The 22,002-nt window shown below is 37.4% G+C and overlaps 2 protein-coding genes across 2 annotated transcripts; both read left to right on the top strand.

The window, feature by feature from the left end:
- The first annotated feature begins 6,113 nt into the window (after nt 1-6,113).
- Nucleotides 6,114-8,228, top strand: LOC115231615 (probable methionine--tRNA ligase, cytoplasmic). Its single transcript, XM_029801599.1, is given in 3 exon segments — nt 6,114-6,782; nt 7,039-7,164; nt 7,167-8,228. Coding segments are annotated over 3 exon segments (1,857 nt in total).
- Nucleotides 8,229-15,635: 7,407 nt separating this feature from the next.
- Nucleotides 15,636-19,432, top strand: LOC115231614. Its single transcript, XM_029801597.1, has 2 exons — nt 15,636-18,748; nt 19,240-19,432. Exons 1-2 carry the CDS (start codon nt 15,636-15,638, stop codon nt 19,430-19,432), a joined length of 3,306 nt encoding a protein of 1,101 aa, XP_029657457.1.
- Nucleotides 19,433-22,002: the final 2,570 nt, after the last annotated feature.

Genomic DNA, 22,002 nt, shown 5'->3' with positions numbered 1-22,002 from the left:
TCAATTCAATTTGTGCAAAGTAAAAAAGGAATAAGCAGTAAAAATGGTAAAAAATAGAACATAACCGAGAAACAAAATTTCAATTTTTTCGGTAAAAAAGAAGAGTGGCAAATCTTAGAGGTTGTAAATTAGAGAGGTTTGACAGTAGGAATAGTTACCTGTAGTAATATACGGAATTGCTAAAGAAATTGACACTTATATTTGGTCCTCCTCTCTCTTTACTCACAGGTCTGCCGGAGCTGTTTTCTACACTCTTCTCTACGCACAGTCCACCACTCTCAAATCCCTTCAGACCACGTGCTTTCCGAGGGTCACTTCTGGTCTCCGTCCACGAGGGGGAGGGGTCAGTGTCAGAGGACCCGTTTTTGAAACAAAACGTGATTGAAACGTCTGCCTCCTCCCCGTAGTTGTGTATCCTCCATATAAACACACAGGCAGGCAGGGACGAATCCTTAAATTATGGAGTCCCCTTCTACTTTGTAGTTGTGGGGGATCACCGGGGAGATCTGTTGGCATACATTTCCACGTCGAGAGATATTTCCTGGGGAATTCATCTGCGGAGAGAATGCTCTAAAATGTCGTCTCTCCATGTCTTCTTATAGTCACAAGGAACTGGATTGAAGGGACATGCCTGATCTGCCTTGACTGTATTCCTTTCGTACATTCCGGGGACTAAGCGAGTGAACTGTCCTCGATATCCCCGCCCTATCGAGCCACTCCCGAGTCCCCCCAGAGGGCAGTCTGCGCTGAGAGTGCTGTCTTACCGTAAATTGGTTTCAGAGGGACGGGCTTGAAAATGTTCATTATTGGCCTCCTTCCGTGAAAGGTTTCGGAAATAGTCTGGAATAATGTCCTGGAGTATATTTATAACACTTGCCTCATTCCGATCCAAAAAAACTTGATTACTTGTGCCCAGGTGGGGCGTTGTGATGGTTTGAAGGGGGAATTAAAAGTCTGACTCAGAGGAATTCTCCACCCAAAACTGGGAATGTCATTGTTTTGGGCAATTTGGTAATACAAATCAGTACTTGCATTCGTAAGAACACTCATTCGATATTTTTATTATTTTTCAAATTTAGGTTATTTTTAAATTAATTTAATAATATATTTTACATAAAGTTTGTTAATAAATTAATATTTCCATAACATATATTAAATAAATTATTTATACCCAACTTGTTGGTGCCTTCTTGTGATAAATTTAGACCAATGGACGATGCTGAAATTCAAGACTGGGCATTCGACTGGTGTCGATACAAAATTATACTCAATTCCATATTTTTTGACAATTGTCGAGTCTTCTCCAGACAATCCACCACTCTAATATCTCAGAGACTCAAAAGAGTACACCGAATTCTGGAAATTTCTGTAAAAATACTGCAGATTTCGCTCACATCGAACAGAAGCCTCCAAAGGTAACCAAAACTCAAATCAAGTCATCCTGGTGGCCGGGGACACGGGTTGTGGGAAATCCACGCAGGTCCCGCAGTATTTGATGGAGAGTGGATAAAATTGCGTGCACACAACCCCGGAGAATTGCCTGTGTTTCTCTAAGCAAGCGAGTGGCTTTTGAGACATTCAACCAACATGGAACAAGCATAGGCTTTCACGTCAGATTTGAACGAAACAAGTCAAAAGCGACCAAAATATTGTTCATAACAGAAGGATTATATAATTGACGAGGCAGTCATTTCAGACTAAATCGCTCTTCTGGCCTTCCGATGTTGTCAGACTGAGCAGGATACTTAGCGAGACAGGGAGTACTGCTCTATTCGTGAACTGCCGAACACTCAAAACCCAGCAAATCAAATTTATTTGCCAAAATTTGTTTACGATCGGTGTCCTTGATTTACGCTATTTAATCAGATGGGCCATCATTGAACATAAAAATGTATCAAAAATGTCAAAAAACTCGTGAAAAGGAATACTTACGCTTTTTATGAACAAATTGTACAAAAGATGTCCTTTGGAAATCTTATGAGGAATATACACCTACTTACTGCTGCTAGAATGCATATGAGCCCCCTTTAAATTATGAGGCCCTCATACAATCTAATTTTTGAGAATATGAGGCCCCACACTCGGAAAATCAAAACAACTTTCCGTAGTCGAGTTATGAAGAACGCCTCTTTCCTCAATATTACGATGATCTGTCAAACTATAACTTCTTTTGTTGAAAATCATTAAATAAAATATATATATTAATTGTTATATTTATACACAAAAGCAAATATTATATCACATGCCCGACGCGATACCATAGCATTTATTTTATTTTTATTTATTTATTAAACACCAAGACCACAGTTAAGACCAAACTAATTAGCGTGTAATCCCGACGCACTTAGACGGAGATCGTCCGGAAAGGTTCAATCCTATGCAAAGTGCATCGTCCTGCGACGACGATGTCCCAGGGGGTAGAAGAGCTATTGGTCCTTTTTCGGTGAGCATTATGTGCCCCCTCGGGGTTTCCAAATCCAGTCGAAATCTCCAAGTGAATTTGGTGGACCACGTAACGCCTTTCTAAGGCCGGATAGGAAGGAGATCCCTTTTTGACATACTGTGTCGTGCCAGATGTACTCGTCACCTCACGGGCAAAGGAACTTCGACGAGATTAACCCCGACTCCAAAGTAGTCTCTTCTGGATTCGAACCCACGACGGCTGAATTCCAGTTTAAAATTTTAATTACAAATATTTAGATGATTGAAATATATATTTACTTAATTAATAAAAATTTTTTCAATGGTTAACTATTATCATTAAAAACAATAAATTACCTTCTCAAAGTCTTTCATCAACGAATCGGCCTCTCTTGCTGGGTCTCGTGCTAATAAGGCTGAGCTTTCGAAGTGCCGAAAATATCAGTCTTTGATGGATGACTTTTGGTTTTGGCCAATCGTTGTCGAGACTTCCGGCGTCTTTGGCTCCGGAACCCTCACTTCCCTAAAGAAATTGGGACATCTTTGTTCTTCGCGGTCCAAGGACCCTAGGGAATTTACTTTCCTCATTCAGAGGATCCTGCTGGCTGTCATGCGTGGCAACAGCTGTTCCTCCGTCTCGCTGGGAGAATTTATTAGTTTGTTGACTTTACTTAGTAGTTTGACCCATCATATACTAATTTTATGTTCAAATAGATGAAGTTCAACAAGTTTCTAATGAAATAAATCAATTTGAAAAACTTGACGAATTAACTTTTAATGTTTTTCGTCGATTGAGGGAAGATTCCTTTTCTATTCCGTGTACATTAATCAAAGCCATTGAAAAAAAATATTGACAAAATTGGATTCTTGAACATCTTTTAAAGCCTTAAACGGTTGGTTAGACAGATTTAAGAAGAGACATAATCTGGTTTTTAAAACCATTTCTGGTGAAAAAAAATATAGCAGACAAAAGTAATTTTCCAACTAATCGATGGAAGCATTCATTCATTCAATCGACCTTTAATGTGTCAAGTTGAGTAAAAAAACTGCATCTGCTATCACAAAATGGGCGTGCCCCTCATGCCTTCTCCCGAACTGCATCTCACCCCCTGGCTCCCCTGAACCCTCTAAAGAGCCAACTAGTGCTAGTGCTCATCAATTTGATGTCAACTCATTCCTCATCAACTTGTCCAGCTTCCGAAGTTCTTTGAAAATCCCCCTTCGCATTCCAAAGTCAGCTAGGATACAAGTTTCTAAATGTCTTACTTCCTTCATCAACGATGCGCTCACGTCCAACAGCAATTGCAAACCTCCAGGCTGAGGTTTGCAATTGTTCTCGTTTTATTCTGGGAGACCTTTGGTCTGGGATTCCACTTGTGTGGATACCTTCTCAAAGTCTTTCATCAACGAATCGGCCTCTCTTGCTGGGTCTCGTGCTAATAAGGCTGAGCTTTCGAAGTGCCGGAAATATCAGTCTTTGATGGATGACTTTTGGTTTTGGCCAATCGTTGTCGAGACTTCCGGCGTCTTTGGCTCCGGGACCCTCACTTCCCTAAAGAAACTGGGACATCTTTGTTCTTCGCGGTCCAAGGACCCTAGGGAATTTACTTTCCTCATTCAGAGGATCCTGCTGGCTGTCATGCGTGGCAACAGCTGTTCCCTCCGTCTCGCTGGGAGAATTTATTAGTTTGTTGACTTTACTTAGTAGTTATTCTCTAGTTGGGATGAAAAAAAAAAAAATCAAAACCAGGTGATTTGTTAATCAACCCGGTTTTCCAAAGTACCTTTCAATTTGAGCAAGTTAACAAGTTTCGGATTCAATTGATGATCTCTGTTGCTATCGCAAAATTGATTTCTGTGTCAATTTCTTTAGCAATTCCGTATAAAAACCTTGGTCCAATAACGACAACTCCTGTTTTAGAGGGGACACGTGTTGTTGCGAAGGTCGAAAATTGAGAGACTGGGGTTGTTTGCAGGACATTACATGTAGAAGAGAACAGTGATTGTGGACTATATCGGCAGATCATTCGGAATGAGGTGGCCCACTAAAAGAGAAGGCCTACAAGGCGAATGATTCGTCAACTGTAGAATCCTGGAATATACATGTTTCGGTGGAGTGACTAACAAGTGATTGATACCTCGTCTTGTGGAGGACTGGCTTGGTATCCCAACCATTCCTGTCGCCCAAATTGTTCAACCGAACTGATTCAGCTAAGCAAAGGATCGGCAGAGGGACGAGATTACGTACGACTAAATGTTTATTTATTTATTATTTATTTATTAACTCCAAGATCACCGAGAAAGATAGGTCAGAACTAACTAATTAGGTGATCCCTGCCTCCAACCACAGCCGTACTTTCCTTACATGATCTTCTGATGACCCGACCGTAATCCGGAAAAGCCTTCTCTTCCTTCTGCAGAGGAACTCAATTGGAGTGCATTTCTTTATAACCGACCGAAATTCCTCTGCATGTGCCACCTTTTCCTTGAGTGGGTTTCCCAGTTCCTTGCAGAAACGTAGGAAACCCTGTCCATTCTTCTGCGTCGCCTCCTCGGAAGCAAGACTGCCAACTGAGGTGTCAGTGTGGAGCATAATCTTCCTTCTGAGTGAGTTCAAACGTTCCGCTTTCGAACAAGCAATAGCAAACCTCCAGGCTGAGCAGGCATACTCAACCGTCGGGGCAATCACTTGTTGGTAGACTTTGCTGACACAATCTTTCAGGGGGAGGGGACTCTTCTTTAACAGAGCTTTCAAGACGTTCCACTTCCGCAGACCTTTAGCTAGGGCCTCCTCTACGTGACTTGAGAACGTCATTAAGGAGTCGAAAACCACGCCAAGGATCTTCTGGGTACGCGAAGAGGGAATAGGTTTGTCTCCAATGAATAGTTCCAGCCCATTCTTGAATCTTCTGTCAGTAGTAAAGAGGGTGAATTGGGATTTGGATGCAGACACACACAACATGTTTGCAGATAGCCAATCACATACACGGTTGAGGTGTGACTGGACCATTGCGACAGCCACAGAAGGAGATTTATCTCTTGCAGCGATAATCAGGTCGTCCGCATAGGATAAGAACATTATGTCTGGGTCATTAGTAGTGGGTAGGTCATGTAGAAATAGGTTAAAAAGGAGAGGAGATAAAGGGGAGCCTTGTGGGACACCATTGGGCAGTAGTCTTGATCTTGAAGTAGTATTGTCGATACGGACCCTTCCGCGACGGCCAGTTAAGAAATTTTCCAACCACAGTTTGATGTTCGGATGTAAGTTCGAATCAAATATCTTCCGCGTTAGGAGTTTCCTCGGGACAGAATCAAAAGCCTTTTGTATATCAATAGATACTAAGGCCGTCCGTAGGTGTGTTCCCATGTTAAAACCCTCAGTGATAAACTGGGAGACAGAACACAAGTGGGTCGTTGTGGAACGGTCTGGTCTAAAACCGTGCTGGAATTCTGGCAGTTGTAGGACAGGAGAGATTCGCATTAATACGAGCTTTTCCAGTACTTTCGATAAGATACAAGTTATTGAGATTGGGCGGTATGAAGAGGGGGCATCCTTTGGTTTCCCAGGCTTTAGGATTGGCGTAATTAGGGAGTTTTTCCATATATTAGGTATCGTACGTAAGTTGATGGAGTCGTTATATAGTCTTGATAGTACGGTCCGTGGTGATTAAAGAATTAATTTACGTGGCGGCATGCGGTTCACCTGTTGTTGTGGTGGCGCCCAGTGCATATTCTGCATGAAAAAGAACCGTTCTACCTTCTCCCCCCCTTCACGATTTTGGGAGGGGTTGCCTTCCAACTTCCCTTTCTCTTTCCTACATCTGGCTGGCGACGTGGAACTGAATCCGGGGCCCGATTCTCTGACTATCCTACAACTGAATATCAATGGAGTACGAAGCAAGGTCCTGGAGCTACGCTCCCTTCTATCCCGATTAAAAGTGGACATTGCCCTCATCCAGGAGTCTAAACTCTCCGCGTCATCCCCAACACCTCGGTTCCCTGGCTACAGTGTACTGCGAAAGGACCGGACGAGATGTCTTGGTGGAGGACTATTGACAATTGTCAAGGATGGGCTTGTGTTCACCGACGTTACAACATTCATTTCCTCCCTGTGCCAAGACGATCCTATCCTTGAACAAATCTCCATAGAAGTTCCTCTCTCACCCTCAAGACATTTTACATTATGCAATGTATATGTCCCACCGCAAAGCTCGACGACCTCTTTTATCTCAAAATACACACCCAACTTATTGAAACTCGGCGGACTGAAGGACTTGCTGCTATGCGGCGACCTAAATGCCAAGCATCCGCTCTGGCTCCGGTCTCAACCGGCCGACATTCGTGGCGAATATATCCTTTCCGTACTCAATAAGTTGACTATCCTAAACGATCCATACGCTCATACAAGGACACCAACTAAATGTTTAATAATGGTCTAATAAGATTCCCTGCATTTACATGGCCGCCAATTGTAGAAAGTAGATGTTTTAATATATAATAAAAAATTGTTATAATTACTGCACGTGTGGGCGATGTTGGAGCAAATATTTTACAAAAAGAGAACTATTAGAGAAAAGCCAATGTATAGACGTGTATAAGCACTGCAGCCTTCCCCAGCCAGACACACCCAACAAATTAATATGCAGTGCCCTTCCCTACGTCAACAACATTCCCCACCTCGGCAACATCGTGGGGTGTGTCCTCAGTGCTGATATGTACGCAAGGTAGACCAAAATCCACATCCAAGATATTGCCGCATGAGTGACTACCCCACTCTCTTTATTTGTGGCACAGACGAGTACGGAACAGCCACCGAGACCAAGGCTCGTCAGGAAGGACTCTCCCCCTCCCAAATATGTGAAAAATACCACAAACTCCACTCAGAAGTGTACGACTGGATTGACATCAGTTTTGACATTTTCGGAAGGACAACCACTCCCTTGCAAACAGAGTACAGTGCTTTTATCCATTTTAGAATTACTCAACAAATATTCTCACAACTCAATCAGAATGGCTATATTTCCTCCCAGTGGGTCGATCAACTGTACTGCACAACATGCAACATGTTCCTTGCTGATCGATATGTCGAGGGACAGTGTCCGAACTGTCAATATAATGACGCTCGAGGGGACCAATGTGATTCATGTGGCCGACTAATCAAGGCCACTGAACTGATATCCCCCAAATGCAAGAATTGTAGTGCCAGTCCAATAATCCGCAGTTCTAATCACTTATTTCTAGATTTGTCCTCAGTTTGTCATTTTTCTAATTTTTAGTTACAACCACAACTAGAAGAGTGGATGGCCACCTCCAAAGGGCTGTGGAGTGCCAACGCAGTCGCCATCTCGGCCGCCTGGATAAAGGAAGGACTCAAAAGTCGTTGTATAAGCCGAGACCTCACATGGGGGACTCCCATCCCCTTAGAAGGCTTCACAGACAAAGTTTTTTACGTTTGGTTTGACGCCCCAATCGGCTACATTTCGATCACAGCCAATTACTGTCCTGATTGGCAATTGTGGTGGAAGAATCCAGCACATGTCCAACTGACCAATTTCATGGCTAAAGATAACGTGCCTTTCCACTCGGTGGTCTTCCCTTCCTCCCTTCTGGGCACAGGAGAGGACTACACGCTCGTGTCTCGCATTAGTGCCACTGAATATTTAAACTACGAGACCACCAAGTTTTCCAAGTCACGGGGAATCGGAGTTTTTGGCTTGGATATAAAAAATTCGGGGATTCCTTCCGATTATTGGAGATTCTACCTCCTCATCAATCGCCCCGAAGGACATGTTTTACCACTTTTGTAACATTAGGACTCCACATTCCACTGGGATGATATGTTGACGTGTATTAACAGTCATTTGGTCAACAATCTTGGCAATTTTATCAACCGGTCCCTAGTTTTGAACATGTGTAGGGCTATTGTGTTTTGCAACAAGTTCTTTGACTCGGTTGTGGGCAGTGTGGTGGTCGCAGAGGAGATGGCTGAACTTTTAGCTCAGATTGGTCCTTTGGTGGAGAGTTATCACACTAATATGAACAATTGCAAGTATGTGTGTCTCTATTATCAGGTTTGTGGCTTCCATTTACGATGTCCTGTCCATTTCCCGTCTCGGCAATGCTTTTATCCAGTCACAACAGCCGTGGGTTAAAGTAAAGACCAGTTCAACCAAGTCTACTGATTGCCAATAATTGAGTAGGAGTGAGGCATATAACTGTACATCACTCATGTGCAATTTGGCCTGTTTGTTGGCTTATCTCATCTTTCCCTTCATTCCCCAGTCAGCAGCCAGTTTGGCTCGTCAACTCAACCTCCCCGATGATATTTCCACTTTGTGTGCCCCCACTCATTTCCGTCCTCTTTTGAGAAAAGGACATCAACTTGGCGAGGCTGTTCCCTTATTCAGGCTGATCACTGCGGATGAGATCAGTAGGCTTAAAGATCTTCATGGTAGTTGATGTTTTCTTTTTGATTCTTATTTTTGTTTGTCACTCTTTTTTATGTTAAAATCTGTCAATTGTTCTTAATGAGGCATTCATTCCTTTCTACTCCATAACCGACAAGAGTAACATTGCGTTGGCTTATTCCACAATATTCATTATCAATGGAGCTGTAATAAATGTTAAAGCTTTTTAAATAGAAACTAAAAGAAAAGTCTGATGCTTCCAAAATAACCGTCAGCAGACCAATATTTATTAGAATTTGTAAAAACAAAATTTAGAACTTTCGAATTTTTATAGACGATGGGGATTTTGAAATTTGTCGAATATTAATGATTTTAATTTTCTTTCAGGATAACTACAGCATAAATTAAAGGTAATTTGTTTCTCAGACTTATTAAAACTAAAACAAATTTGAGCATTTTTTACAAATAATTTGGAAGGTGTGTTATTCGTATCTAAAACAGCTTCGGAGCAGCTTAATACGTTTTTTCCAAATTTTACAATTTTCTCAGTAAAAATTTCAAAGACGGTAACATGGAAGTGTTTGTGAGTATCTTTCACCACATAAAGTTGTGTATTTCAGATTATGTTTTGACTTAAATCTCTGAAGACAATATTTGGACCCTTTAAATTCACCAACAAATGCTTCAAGAATATCATTGCCGTATTTATTAAATAATTGACTTTAATCAAGGAACTCTTGAAAGACATCAAAAAGCATCGAAGCAAGTCATATTCATTCAGGAACCTTCCCTTGACAGTTGTTACATCTGGTTTAGTCTATCACCGCCGTCTACCCTCAAAGGCCGAGTGGGAAAACTTTTGACTCGTCATTGCCGATGCCGTTGTCAGTCAATCTAGTAAATTCAAGTACGCTGTGAAAACATCAAACGCCGCTTTAACCTCAATGACGTAAATATTGAATCAGAAGGTCTCAGTGAAAGCACACACAACTCAAAGTTGGCATACAAAACTGAGAAGCCGAACGTGTCCTTTATTTTTTGCGTTTTTTTTGTCATAGCTGTTTCTCCTACAACGGTTGGTCTTACCGTGGAGCCAGAACACAAATAAATGTAATAAATATGTTTTACTTATATCATAAATAGTTTATTCCTACTGATTATTGTGATTTTGTCGAACAGATTTTGTAGTTATTCGTGCGTCATTATTAATATGGGAATTAAATATTTCATTCACCCAAACGGCACTAGTTTCTACCAGTGCAAGAAATGCCACGTCCCCTTCGCGAATCGCGAGGACATTCAGTCCCGCAGGTTCACGGGAGGCTCCGGGCAGGCCTACTTGTTCAAAAAAGTGGTCAACCTCCGATTTGGTGATGTACAGCCATGTCCTCAATGTCATATAGACTAAACACCAAGTCATGCTGACCGGCCCTCACTTGGTCCAGGACGCCTTCTGTCGCGGGTGCGGGACCAAGATTGGTTGGAGATATGAATTTGCCTTTGAGGAGACTCAGCGCTATAAGGAGGATTCGGTCATCCTTGAAAAGGCACTCATCGAGCACTGCAATGACCCTTTGGACGGAGGATTTCTTTCCTCTTCAAGCACGTCCAATGTTGCCAGTGTCACCTTATTGTAGATTTTACATTGATTTTTATTTTTGTTAATATTTTCAAATCAATTCGAGGGGAACTAATTGCTGGCCCATTGTAGTGATATAATATTGCTAAGAAACGACGAGGCGTATTGCATTTCAGTCACTCATACTGCTGTCCGGTTATGACAGACAAAGGTGATTCTTACTCAACTAATTCGATAACAACTCACTTATGTAATTCGAAAAATGGAAAGTTTTATATTAAGGCAATTTTAACGCTCTTACTCTGTGAGTCATACTAAGGGTTCGTTGTGGCTCAGACACTTCCTTATCGATGGTAACCCAATTCTTTTTTATTCAATCAGTAGAATTACAAGTTGGTAAATATAGGCTATTTTGTTACCTAATTGTGTTAATGTGAGAAAACAATACAAAAGAATAAAATAACATGACATCTTAAATTATACAATCGTATTGTCAAAAAAATTAACATCATTAATGAAAAAAGTCAAAATCATTATTTATTGAAAATAGTAATCAATTTTATTTCCATATCCATAGTACAGTCGAACCCCGTCCCAACAAAAAGCCTGCCTTCGGGCACCGTCGCTTTTTGGGGCGATTTTATTTTTTAGTAAATTTTTCATCAATAATTTCCAAATTTGGAAATTATCAAAACCCCACTGGGCACTTTACTAATTTATTTTAATATTATTACATACTGATAGATTCCGACATTTTTTTATTTAATTTCGACATGATTAGTTTTTATTGTATCTTTTTGTTATTTACATACTGATAAAATAATTAAATTTAAAGCTGCGTGATTTAATGCGTCAGGTGACACTTTCTAGGGAAGAATTGGAAATTATCAAAGAATTCAAGTCCAATGAAGACGATTTGAGTGTCTTCGATAACAAGAGCAAGTTCCAGCGAATGCGGCTTAAGAGAATAGCCAGATCAATTGTCTTTAAGGATGAAATTACTTACATTCTCGTTGATGATGTTCTCAAGCGTTTCTTTTGTGTGGAGGACCATTAGCTAAAAATGAAATGCATTAAGGTTTATTGAAAAGTGTTATTTCATTAGGCCGAGCACAATAAAAATCACTTTGGGAGGGACAGGCTGTATAGCAAGCTAAGATGCAAGTATTATAATTTGAGAAGGATAGAGATTACAGAGACTATCGGTAGATGTACCCTCTGTCAAGTATGTTTCTTTATTTAAAATTAGTCAAAACGATTAGTGAGCACCAAACCAGAGATCAAACCCATCATTGCGAGCAGACCACGTGACCGATATATTGCAGACTTAGTCGATTTACGACGTTATTCATCGTTGAACGACTCATATTCATGGGTATTGGAAGAACTATGCGAGAAGTATAATATTTCACACATATTTGGAAGACCACGGGCCCCTTGGGTTCAGGGACAAATAGAAAGGTGTTTTCTGCATTAATTAATTTTAGATTTAATAAGAGTGTAAAAGGTTGGATTTCCTCTACCAGTGAATCAAAAATTGTTTAAGACGTTATGTCAATATTATCAATGATATTGTCGAGGATTATAATTACACTATTCACTCGACGACAAGGCAGATACCTTTCTTTCTGTTTATGGGAATCAAGAATTGCAATTTAGTTAGTGAAACACATCGAAAAGAGCTTATGGGGCATAACAGTGATGATTAGGGCAATTTTTTTTTAACCTAAAAACTTCGATTTTTTAACCTAAAAATTTTAACTTTTTAATCTAAAAATAACCAAATTTTAACCTATAAAACAAAAATTTTAACCTAACAAATTTTAACTTAAGAATCATTTATTATACAAACATATAACATAATTCTCTATATTTTCAATATTAAAATTTCTGTTATCCCTCATAAAGTTTTTAATTTGAGAGAAGCATCGTTCTATGGAAGAGGATGAAGGCTGACACTTTAAAAGCATACAATATTCTTCAGGAGAAATTGATGAATTTGTCATTCTTATAATTTGACATAAATCATTTTTTTGTAATCGTTCATTCAAATATTTTTCAATTATATCTGATTCGTCGTCAAATTTTAAATTCTTTAGCTCATTGTAAGCTAACTCTATTGAGGAGTGAGAACTTTCAAATTTGCACAATAATTCTGCTATTATTAAACTAGTTTTACCTGGAATTGTCGAATAATTTATAACAATAGAACTTAAGCTTTTTACTAGAGATTCATCTCTTAGGCTATTTTTTGCAGCCTGAACAATGATTCCATCATCAGGAATTGTTTTGAAAATGTTTATCACATGTATTAAATTTTTTGCATAATAAAATGCAGCAGTTAGCCAAGTACCCCATCTAGTTAAAACTACATGAGGTGGAATTCCAATTTCATTAAATAGTCGTTTTCTCTTGTTATTTTTTGTTATTGCCGCTTGAATTGATGCAATAAGAGAATCAATTTCAGGATAAATAGTCCTGATTTTCATTGAACAATTATGCATCAGATGAGCAACACAAGTTACGTGAAATAACCTTGGATATAAAAGCTTAAGAACTTTTCCAGCTATGTTAAATTAAAACCTGCTAGCATATAGGAATTATATGTTAAATTAAAACCTGCTAGCATATATTTAGCGGAATCTGTTATTAGGAGAAGGAAATTTTGTCTTTCAATTAAAACGCATTTAATCGTATCGTCAACAATTTGAATAATTGTTTCTTTGGTAGAAGTTTTATCAATTTTTACGAAAGAAATCAAATAAGTTTTATCGGGATTTTTAAGTATCCCCATTAAAACTGCAACAAATTTTTGACTACGAATAGTGACCTCGTCACTTATGGCGAATACAAGTTGATTTCTAAAAAATTATATATTCATAAACCTAAACTTTTCTTGAAATAATACAATATATTCAGTTTTCAATTGTTTAACGCACATTCTTGCTTTGTATTGGGAAGGAAGAGGCAAAGAAGTATTCTTGAATAAATTCTTTAGAGGAGGCATAGTCAATTTATGCAAGGGTATATCGCATTGAATAAATGCTTTAGTGACTTGCATTGACCAGTCATCATTGGGTAACTCGTCCAAACAAGGCTGATAGAAATTATTCTCTAAAAATTATATTAATTTGTAAAAACTTAATAAATTTGAGTGCTTCTTCGATTCTCGGTGAGAATTCACAAAATGCTTTTTCTCACACCTGACTGTGCATAAGCAAAGTTGACATTGCAACTCGCCATTCTCTCGTAATAAAAACTCCAGCGGATATTCAATAACAATTTTTTTTGCCTTAAAATACATTGTTTTTGCAGTTCTTGGCATACTAAACACCCACGCGCTATTTTAAATAAAGTTAAAATTTTTAACTTTATAAAAAAAATTTTTTTAACTTTTTAACTTTATTTTTTTCTTTAATAAGTAACTATTTCATTTAAAAAATACTTTATTTTTACTTTTAAGCCAAAATACACATTTTCATATATTTTAACTTTTTTAACTTAAATTGCCCTAGTGATGATACAGAAAAAGAGGATTTGGAAAATGACAGTGATGACGAACTTGAGAAAAAGAGAAAGGAAGGAAGCTTTCAAAAACATTGTCGGTATAAAAATGAATAAAAAAAGAAAATGGAAAAACGATGAGGATAGGCCATCAGAAGGCGATCTTGTACTTCTACGTACAGATAATGACACCAATCGGCCAAGATATCCGTTATATGACGGAATTGATTTCAGCAAACACAAGATCATCAGTGTGAAAAACGATCAGTATTTTTTAGAAGGAGAAAATGGTGAGATTGTACCAAATGTACACATCTCAAGACTTAAAACAATTAAGAAATAACTTAAACTCTATAAAAATTTATTCAAAATTAAAATTTTCATTAACTTTTTAAGTATTAAAACTTTTTAAGTATTAAGGGTTAGGATTAGGGTTTAGATTAGGTTTGGAGATAAAAGTCAGTTTAGGGTGGAAGCTAAGTTTTGGGCTAGACGCCAGGTATACGTTGGGATTAGAGTTAGGGGTTTTTTTAAGACAGGGGTGTCAAACATGCGGCCCTCAGTGTACTTTGCCAAACATAAGTGCGTGCGGTCTGATTTAATGGATATAAAATGCAAAAAATTATTTTTTATTTTTTTACATTTAATTAAATTTTTTAATTGTATTTTTAAATCGTGTTTGTTAATGTCACGTGCTTCTACTGGAATAAAAAAGAAACGGTGCTTGAAAGATGAACGGAGAATGTTAAAAGATAAATGGGAACTTCTCTATTTTTGCACAATGGTTGATGGAAAAATATATTGTTTGATATGTAACAAGTTTATCGCTATACCGAAAGAATACAACCTAAGGGGCATTATCAATCTAATCATTTATCATAAAATTATTTCGAAGGTATTAAGTTGCTTATTAACCAAGAAGGTCCAATACGTGTTTCAAAGCTAAATGAATTGCGAAAAAATTTATCTGCGTTAAAAAATCATTTCACAAAAATCATAATAGAAGTACTGCATTAGTCACTGCAAGCTATGAAATCAGCAGAATGCTTGCACTAAATGGAAAATCATATTGTGATGGTGATTTCATTAAGCCAGGCATTCTCAACCTTTTTTGTTCATCGCCCCCTTAGATATTTTATCGCCCCCCTTTGAAATTTTATCGCCCCCTTGTCCACATACAATTTAAAAATTTTTGGGAATTGTCCTTTAATTGGTTGTTTTTTGTATATAACTCAAAAATCAAAATATAAAATAATAAATCAAATGTAAAAAATTGAATTTTTATTAAAAATTATTAGTGAGACCCTTGATATTGATGTTTACTCGCTAAATATTCTATGTCGGGTTTAATTCTGCTCAACTTTAGGCGCATATCGCCTCTATAACACACTTCCAGTCCATTTCTTTCACATTGTGTATTAAAGCGGTTCTCAACCTTTTTTAGACTGGGGACCACTTTTGCACTATAAAATTTTGTGGGGACCACCTTAAATAAAATAAACATTTTTTGGTATTAGCGCACAATTTTTGGCCTCGTCAGGGCCAGGTTTAGACATGTTCGAATATTTATTATAAAATAACATGAACATTATGAAAATTATGACAGACGTTAGAAATGTCAGTTGACTCGTCCAATTGAATACTTATTCTGCATTTACTTTTATTGATTCTTTAAAAGCGATAGAATAGTTGTTGTGGTGTTGTGCATGTCCGTTCCTAATGATATGAGGAAATCGAATCCTAGGGGCCTTCCTGCGAAAAAGGATAAAAATAACATAACAAGTGCAGGAGTGTCGTCTCTGGGGCTGGATAACAGCACAAGGACTAGTATTCATGACAATCCAATTGCTGGGAATCCTACTATCCCAACTAACTTGCATTCCCTTTTGGCCATTATCGATGATGCTATTTGTGTTTCTGAAGCTGAGTGGGTGCCTCAGATTGTTTATGCCACGAAGCAAAGAATTGGGAGGATACCAAGAGGTGGATGGAACCTTATCCGTGAGAAGTTTAATTCAAAATTCTCGAAGAGTGCAAGTCTCAGTCAACTCAAAGGAATGGTTAAACCAATGAGAGTGGATAATAATTATGGAAGCAATTGCCATCAGAAGCAATTTCTTGAGAGCTCAGAAATTTCCACTTTTAGAAAGTGTCTAGAAGAGTTGAATATACAAATTAAGAATATTGAATCGATTCCAAGGGATTCACGTAAACCAACTCCAAAAATTCAAAATAAATATTTGAAAACTGATATATTGACAGGATTGAATTCGGCGATATATTATATTACGAAAGATAATCATCCTAATGATATCAATAGCATTTCTGATATTCTATATGCTGCTCAATGTGCGTATTTATCTCTAACCATGAGAGACAAAGCACAGAGCACATGGGTAGAAAATATTGAAAAGAAAATTTCAAAATTATCTGCAGAATTGGAAATTGTTAAGTCCCATTCCAATCAAACACTACCTCCATCTGAAAAGCAAAAGGTAATGGATGTTCTCTGTCGCTATGGGTATAAGAAAACTAAGAAAGGTGAGCTGTCGAGGATTCAGATATTATTGCAAGACCTGATTAGGATTAACAATAAGAAAATAGAAGTTCATAATTCAAGGAAGCAATTTCGTAAGGATAATCAGTGCTTTGAATTAAATCGAAAAAGATTCTATCGAGATTTAACAAAGAAAGAGGAAGTGACGCTGTATGGATTTGATGATGAAGAATGTGTCTCTTTTTGGCAAAAAGTCTGGAGCGAGAGAAATGGGAGGCCTCAATCTTATGACGTTGTTGGAAAACGAACTACTTGTGCTGAACATATGCTTCCAGAGTTTACGGAAGAGTTTTTTGGAAATGTTATTAAGTATCTTCCTGACTGGAAGGCATGTGGATGTGATGGGATATATAACTTTTTCATTAAGAAGATGGAATCATTACATGGATTTCTGTGTCACGAGATAACCCGAATAATTAATGGAGAGTACATGCCTGAAAGTTGGTTTTACACTGGAATAACATATTTGATTCCTAAAAAAGATGATTGTGAGACCCCGAAGGACTTACGTCCTATAACGTGTATGCCGACATTGTATAAACTTGTCACCAAATGTGTTAATGTTAAACTGGCTGATTTTGTCGAGGCATTTGGCCTAATTTCAGACAACCAACTTGGAACGAGGAAGTATTGTCAAGGCGCCAAGGAGCAAGCTCTCATTAACCAATGTTTGAACAAGGAGTACGGGAATGGCCTTTATTCTGCTTGGGTCGATGTGAAGAAAGCATATGACTCAGTTGATCATGATTTTTTGTTTCACGTTTTGGATTGTTCTGGAATCCCGCTTTGGATCGTAAACTTTGTGAAGAGCGTAGTTAAGAAGTGGGCAGTAAAGCTGCATATGGAAGGTAGAAGAATTGGATCAGTGAAGTTAAACCGAGGAATTTTACAGGGAGACTCATTGTCTCCTTTACTATTTGTTATGGTATTAGATCCTCTAAGCAGGATCCTTAATTCCGTGTTTCCAAAACTTGAAATTAACCAGGAAGATCCCAATATGTTAACATATTCTACTAATCATTTGCTATTTATTGACGATCTAAAAATATTTGCTCTCAAACAAGACACTTTACTCAAAATGATGGAAGCTGTTAACGGATTTTTTAAAATTGTTGGTTTGGAGATGAATTCAGAAAAATCAGCGTCTAATTTGGAATCATTATCATGTTGTAAGACTATTGACGGAATCAATGGATATCGGTATTTGGGTGTACTTGAAGATGGTGGAAGCAATGTTCTTAAGAATAGAGTTATGGACTCTATCTTTGAGAATGTTAAGAAGAGGATAACTATGCTATCGAAAACAAAACTCAACTCTGTGAATCTGTTTCGTGCTATAAATGAATATGCATTGTCACTATATAATTATTATATTGGGCTAATCAATATTGAACCTTCTGAATTTGATGATATTGACAGACAAATACGGCAATTGCTTACGTCGCTCAGATTACATCTCAAACCTGCAAATAAAGAGAGACTGTATTTAAACCGGAAGGCTCTTGGAAGAGGGCTTTCATCAGTTGCTTTCAAAAGTGAACTAATGCTCTTTCAGTTCCTTACGAGTCTGGAAAATATGTCAACTATATGCTTACGGAGGGCGGGGATTCTGCGTGTAATTAAAATGAATAAATGGCATTTGGCTATGATCGCAGGATTTCTATCCTCCAAATATGCAATTATTGATAAGAAGAGTATTACTATGGAGTCTCTAAAGTCCAGTCAGATACAATATTTACAAAAGAAAATTAGTTCTAAAGCACTACATTCTGTGCTTTTCAAATGTGTGGATGAACCTAATGTTGATTTACCTGCATCCTCAGAATGGCTATCTAATGGAAATAATGGGCCACGAAGTGAAGCATTGTATTGTCTTCTGCAAGATCGAAACTTGTTCTTTACATCCGCTGACTCATTATGCAATCATTGTAAGAAAAGCAAGAAAACTGTTGACCACATGGCTACTCAGTGTGGTAAAATGCTCAACAGTGATTATCTCCGGAGACACAACGAAGTTGTGAAGTGTATTCACCTTAACTTGTGCCGAATGTATGGACTCAAAAAAGCAAGACGATTGAAGGGACATTCTGTTCAGTCAACACTGTCGACGGGAAAAGTTGAAATCAGGGTTGATTGTACAATCCTCACCGAAACAAAAGTAGAATATAACAAGCCAGATATCTTTGTCCACGACAAAGTCAGAAACGAAATAAATCTAATTGAAGTGGGTATTACTTCACAGGATCGCCTCAAGCAAGTGGAGGTTGAAAAGTGTCACAAGTATGACCTATTGGCAAGTGAGCTTTCGCTTCTGTATAGCTGTCAAGTAAAAATAATTCCTGTGGTTATGACATGGGATGGAGTTGTCTCGAAATGCTTTAAAAATTATATGAAGAAACTATCTATTGAAGCAGGAACGAGGACATACATCCAATCCGTTGTACTGAAAAGAACGCTCGAGAGTATGATGATCGAACACAAGCACGGAATGAAGGTATCTGGTGAAGAATACGCTTCTGCTTCCAACCGGTATGTGGAGATGGCATGCAAAAATGAAGACGACCCAATGAATGCTAAAGAAGATGCAATGGTTGAATCAGATGTGGTAGTGGGGAGTAAGAGGCAGCTGGAAGTAGACTCTTCTTCCAAGAGAAGGAGAGTGGATATCAGCGAGCTGGAGTGAGATCTGCTTAGTTTCTGATTAACTATTAATTTATTATTGGTTTTAAAACGGGATATAGTTTTTTGATTCTTTTAATTAATTGCTTCAGGATATCAGATGACAATTCTGAAATTCTACGGGAAATTGAATCGTTGGATAATGGTATGTCCTTAAGTTTGGTAACTGCATCCGGACCAAACAAAATTCGAGCCATTTCAAGAGCCGCTGGTTTGATTAATTTTTCACCAGAATTATGTGCAGCTTTGTTTTTTGCGATAATCATTGAGACCTATTTGTTTTAGATATAAATTAAAATTACAGCATATGATGCTTCTAATCTCGGTTTATCTTGATATTTATTAAACCACTCAAGCTTTGGCTGTGAATCAAACTTCGTTCTTTTGACTTTAAAATATTCATGTGAGGAAGAATTTTCTGGGTGTACAGACTCTTTGTGGCGCCTAAGTTGAGAAGGTTTCAGTAAATTGTTTCCCAAAATTTTATGGCAAATCATGCATTTTGCCTTTATTTCATTATTTGGGGCAATGAATTTAGTGAATCCAAATTGTACGTAAGAATCCGACCAAAGACGACGATTCTTGTTAACCATAAATAGAATGATAAACCACGCTAATCAAATCAGATTAATTTCAATGTTTTTGATTTATTCTTAATTGTACAATGAGTTTTAACTTTAATATATTTTTATTTTTCGAAAATTCCTGGGGACCACTAAAAATTTTCTGGGGACCACGGTTGAGAACCGCTGGTGTATTATGATTGACAAAACTAAATCCACTTTCAACTAAATAAGTGGTGGGGAATGTCAATAGTACATTACTCATTTCCTTCCATAAATTTGGAAATTTCATTTGTAGATCTTTTGATTGCCAAAATTTAGAATATATCATTTTTTCGTGAAATTATCTCTTCTGCCAAAACCAAGTCTTCTTCAGTCTGCAAAAATGCGACTATTGCATCGTAAAGATTAACAAATCTTTCTAAAGCATTTCCTTTTGAAAGCCATCTTACTTCCGTGTGTAATAAAAGTCGAATAAAATCTTCACAAGCATCCTTACAAAACTTTCTAAAAAGACGATCACATTTGCTTCGTGTTTTATTCTGTTAATTGTTTTAATTACAATATTCAAAGATTGATGTAAATCAGGACATATAATCTTCGATACCAGTTGATGGCGATGTAAAATACAATGAACCGTAATGACCCATGGATAATCTTTTTTAATAAGAGCAACAAATCCCTTATATCTTCCAACCATTGACATAGCACCATCAGTCGCACATGAAACCAAATTTTCAAATAATATTCCATTTGTTTCAAAAAACCCTTTTACTTACTACGGAATATATTGACATTCCAGTTGTACAGGTTTCCAATAATTCGACAAACAATAAATCCTCATTTAATACACATTCATTATCGAAATACCTAAATTTTATTAAAACTTCGAAAATAACCTCACAAATCCCATTAAAACAGCTTTACTATCTACAATGACGCTTTCATCAAGTTGTAATGAAAACTTACTTCGCTTCAGTCTTTCAATAAGGATTTCCTTTACATTGTCACCCATTTCATCAATTCTTCGACGAATCGAATCATTGCTAAGAGGTAAGAGGTAGACTTTTAATAATTTTAGAAGCATCTTGATGCATTACATCCAATATTATTACTTCCAGTGATGGAATTATTACATTTTCTGCGATAGTATGAGAACTGGAAGTTTTCGCAATAATTTCAGCAATTTTATAAGAAGCGATGTGCGCACCCACAACTACATATAAATAAATGTTTAATAACCATCATGTACTGGCTTTGTGAATAACGATTTGATCGTTTTCTTATTTTCAAATTCGAATATTTTATTAAATATATTATCGCCCCCCTGTACAAAATTATCGCCCCCCTTTACAAAATTTTCGTCCCTAGGGGGGCGATTCGCCCCCGGTTGAGAACACCTGCATTAAGCAATGCCTTGTAAAAACAGCGAATATTATTTGTCCAGACGACGCCCACTTGTTCAAAGATATTTCATTAACAAGAAATACTGTTGCCGAACACATTAATGAAATGGCATTGAATTTGAAACACTAATTAAAGTCTGATTTGTTAAAATTCGAATATTTTTCAATTGCAATCGATGAAACAGTCGACGTCGTTGGAATTGCACGATTAGCAATCTTTTTTAGAGCCTGTGATTCAGATTTTAATATTTATAAAGAATTTCTCGAACTGGTACCAATGCACGATACTTACAAGTAAAGATATTTTTATAGAAATTATAAAACTACTACAAATTCTCTTTAAATATGGGTTTGATTTGAAGAAGATTGTATGTTTATGCACTGATGGTGCTTCGAATATGGTTGGACGACATGCTGCCGTTGCCGCTAAATTGCGAGCTGAAATAGAAAAGGTAAATCCCGGGTCATCATTTGCTCATTTTCATTATATTATTCATCAGCAATATTTGTGCTCAAAGATATTAAAAATGGAAAATACCATTTGTTTGGTCACGAAAACAGTAAACTATATCAGAGGTCATCCCCTCAACCACCGGCAGTTTAGTAAACTGTTGACAGATATTAATAATCAGTTCAGCGACATTCCTTTTTATACTCCAGTCCTCTGGTTATTACTTCACAAATTTGTTAAAAGATTTTATTTGTTGAGATCGGAAATAATTTTATTTATGGAGATGAAATGGCAAAACACAGACGAAATGAAAAGCCAATCTTGGATCAGGAGTACTGTTGATGCACATAATGTAATGAATTTTTCTCAGTATGAAAAACAACTAGAATCGTTGTTAAAGGAATTTCAAGAAAGATTTAATGATTTTTGGTCTTT

Source organism: Octopus sinensis, unplaced genomic scaffold, assembly GCF_006345805.1.
Source record: "Octopus sinensis unplaced genomic scaffold, ASM634580v1 Contig18745, whole genome shotgun sequence".
Lineage (NCBI taxonomy): Eukaryota > Metazoa > Mollusca > Cephalopoda > Octopoda > Octopodidae > Octopus > Octopus sinensis.
This window is presented reverse-complemented; position numbering and strand designations above follow the sequence as displayed.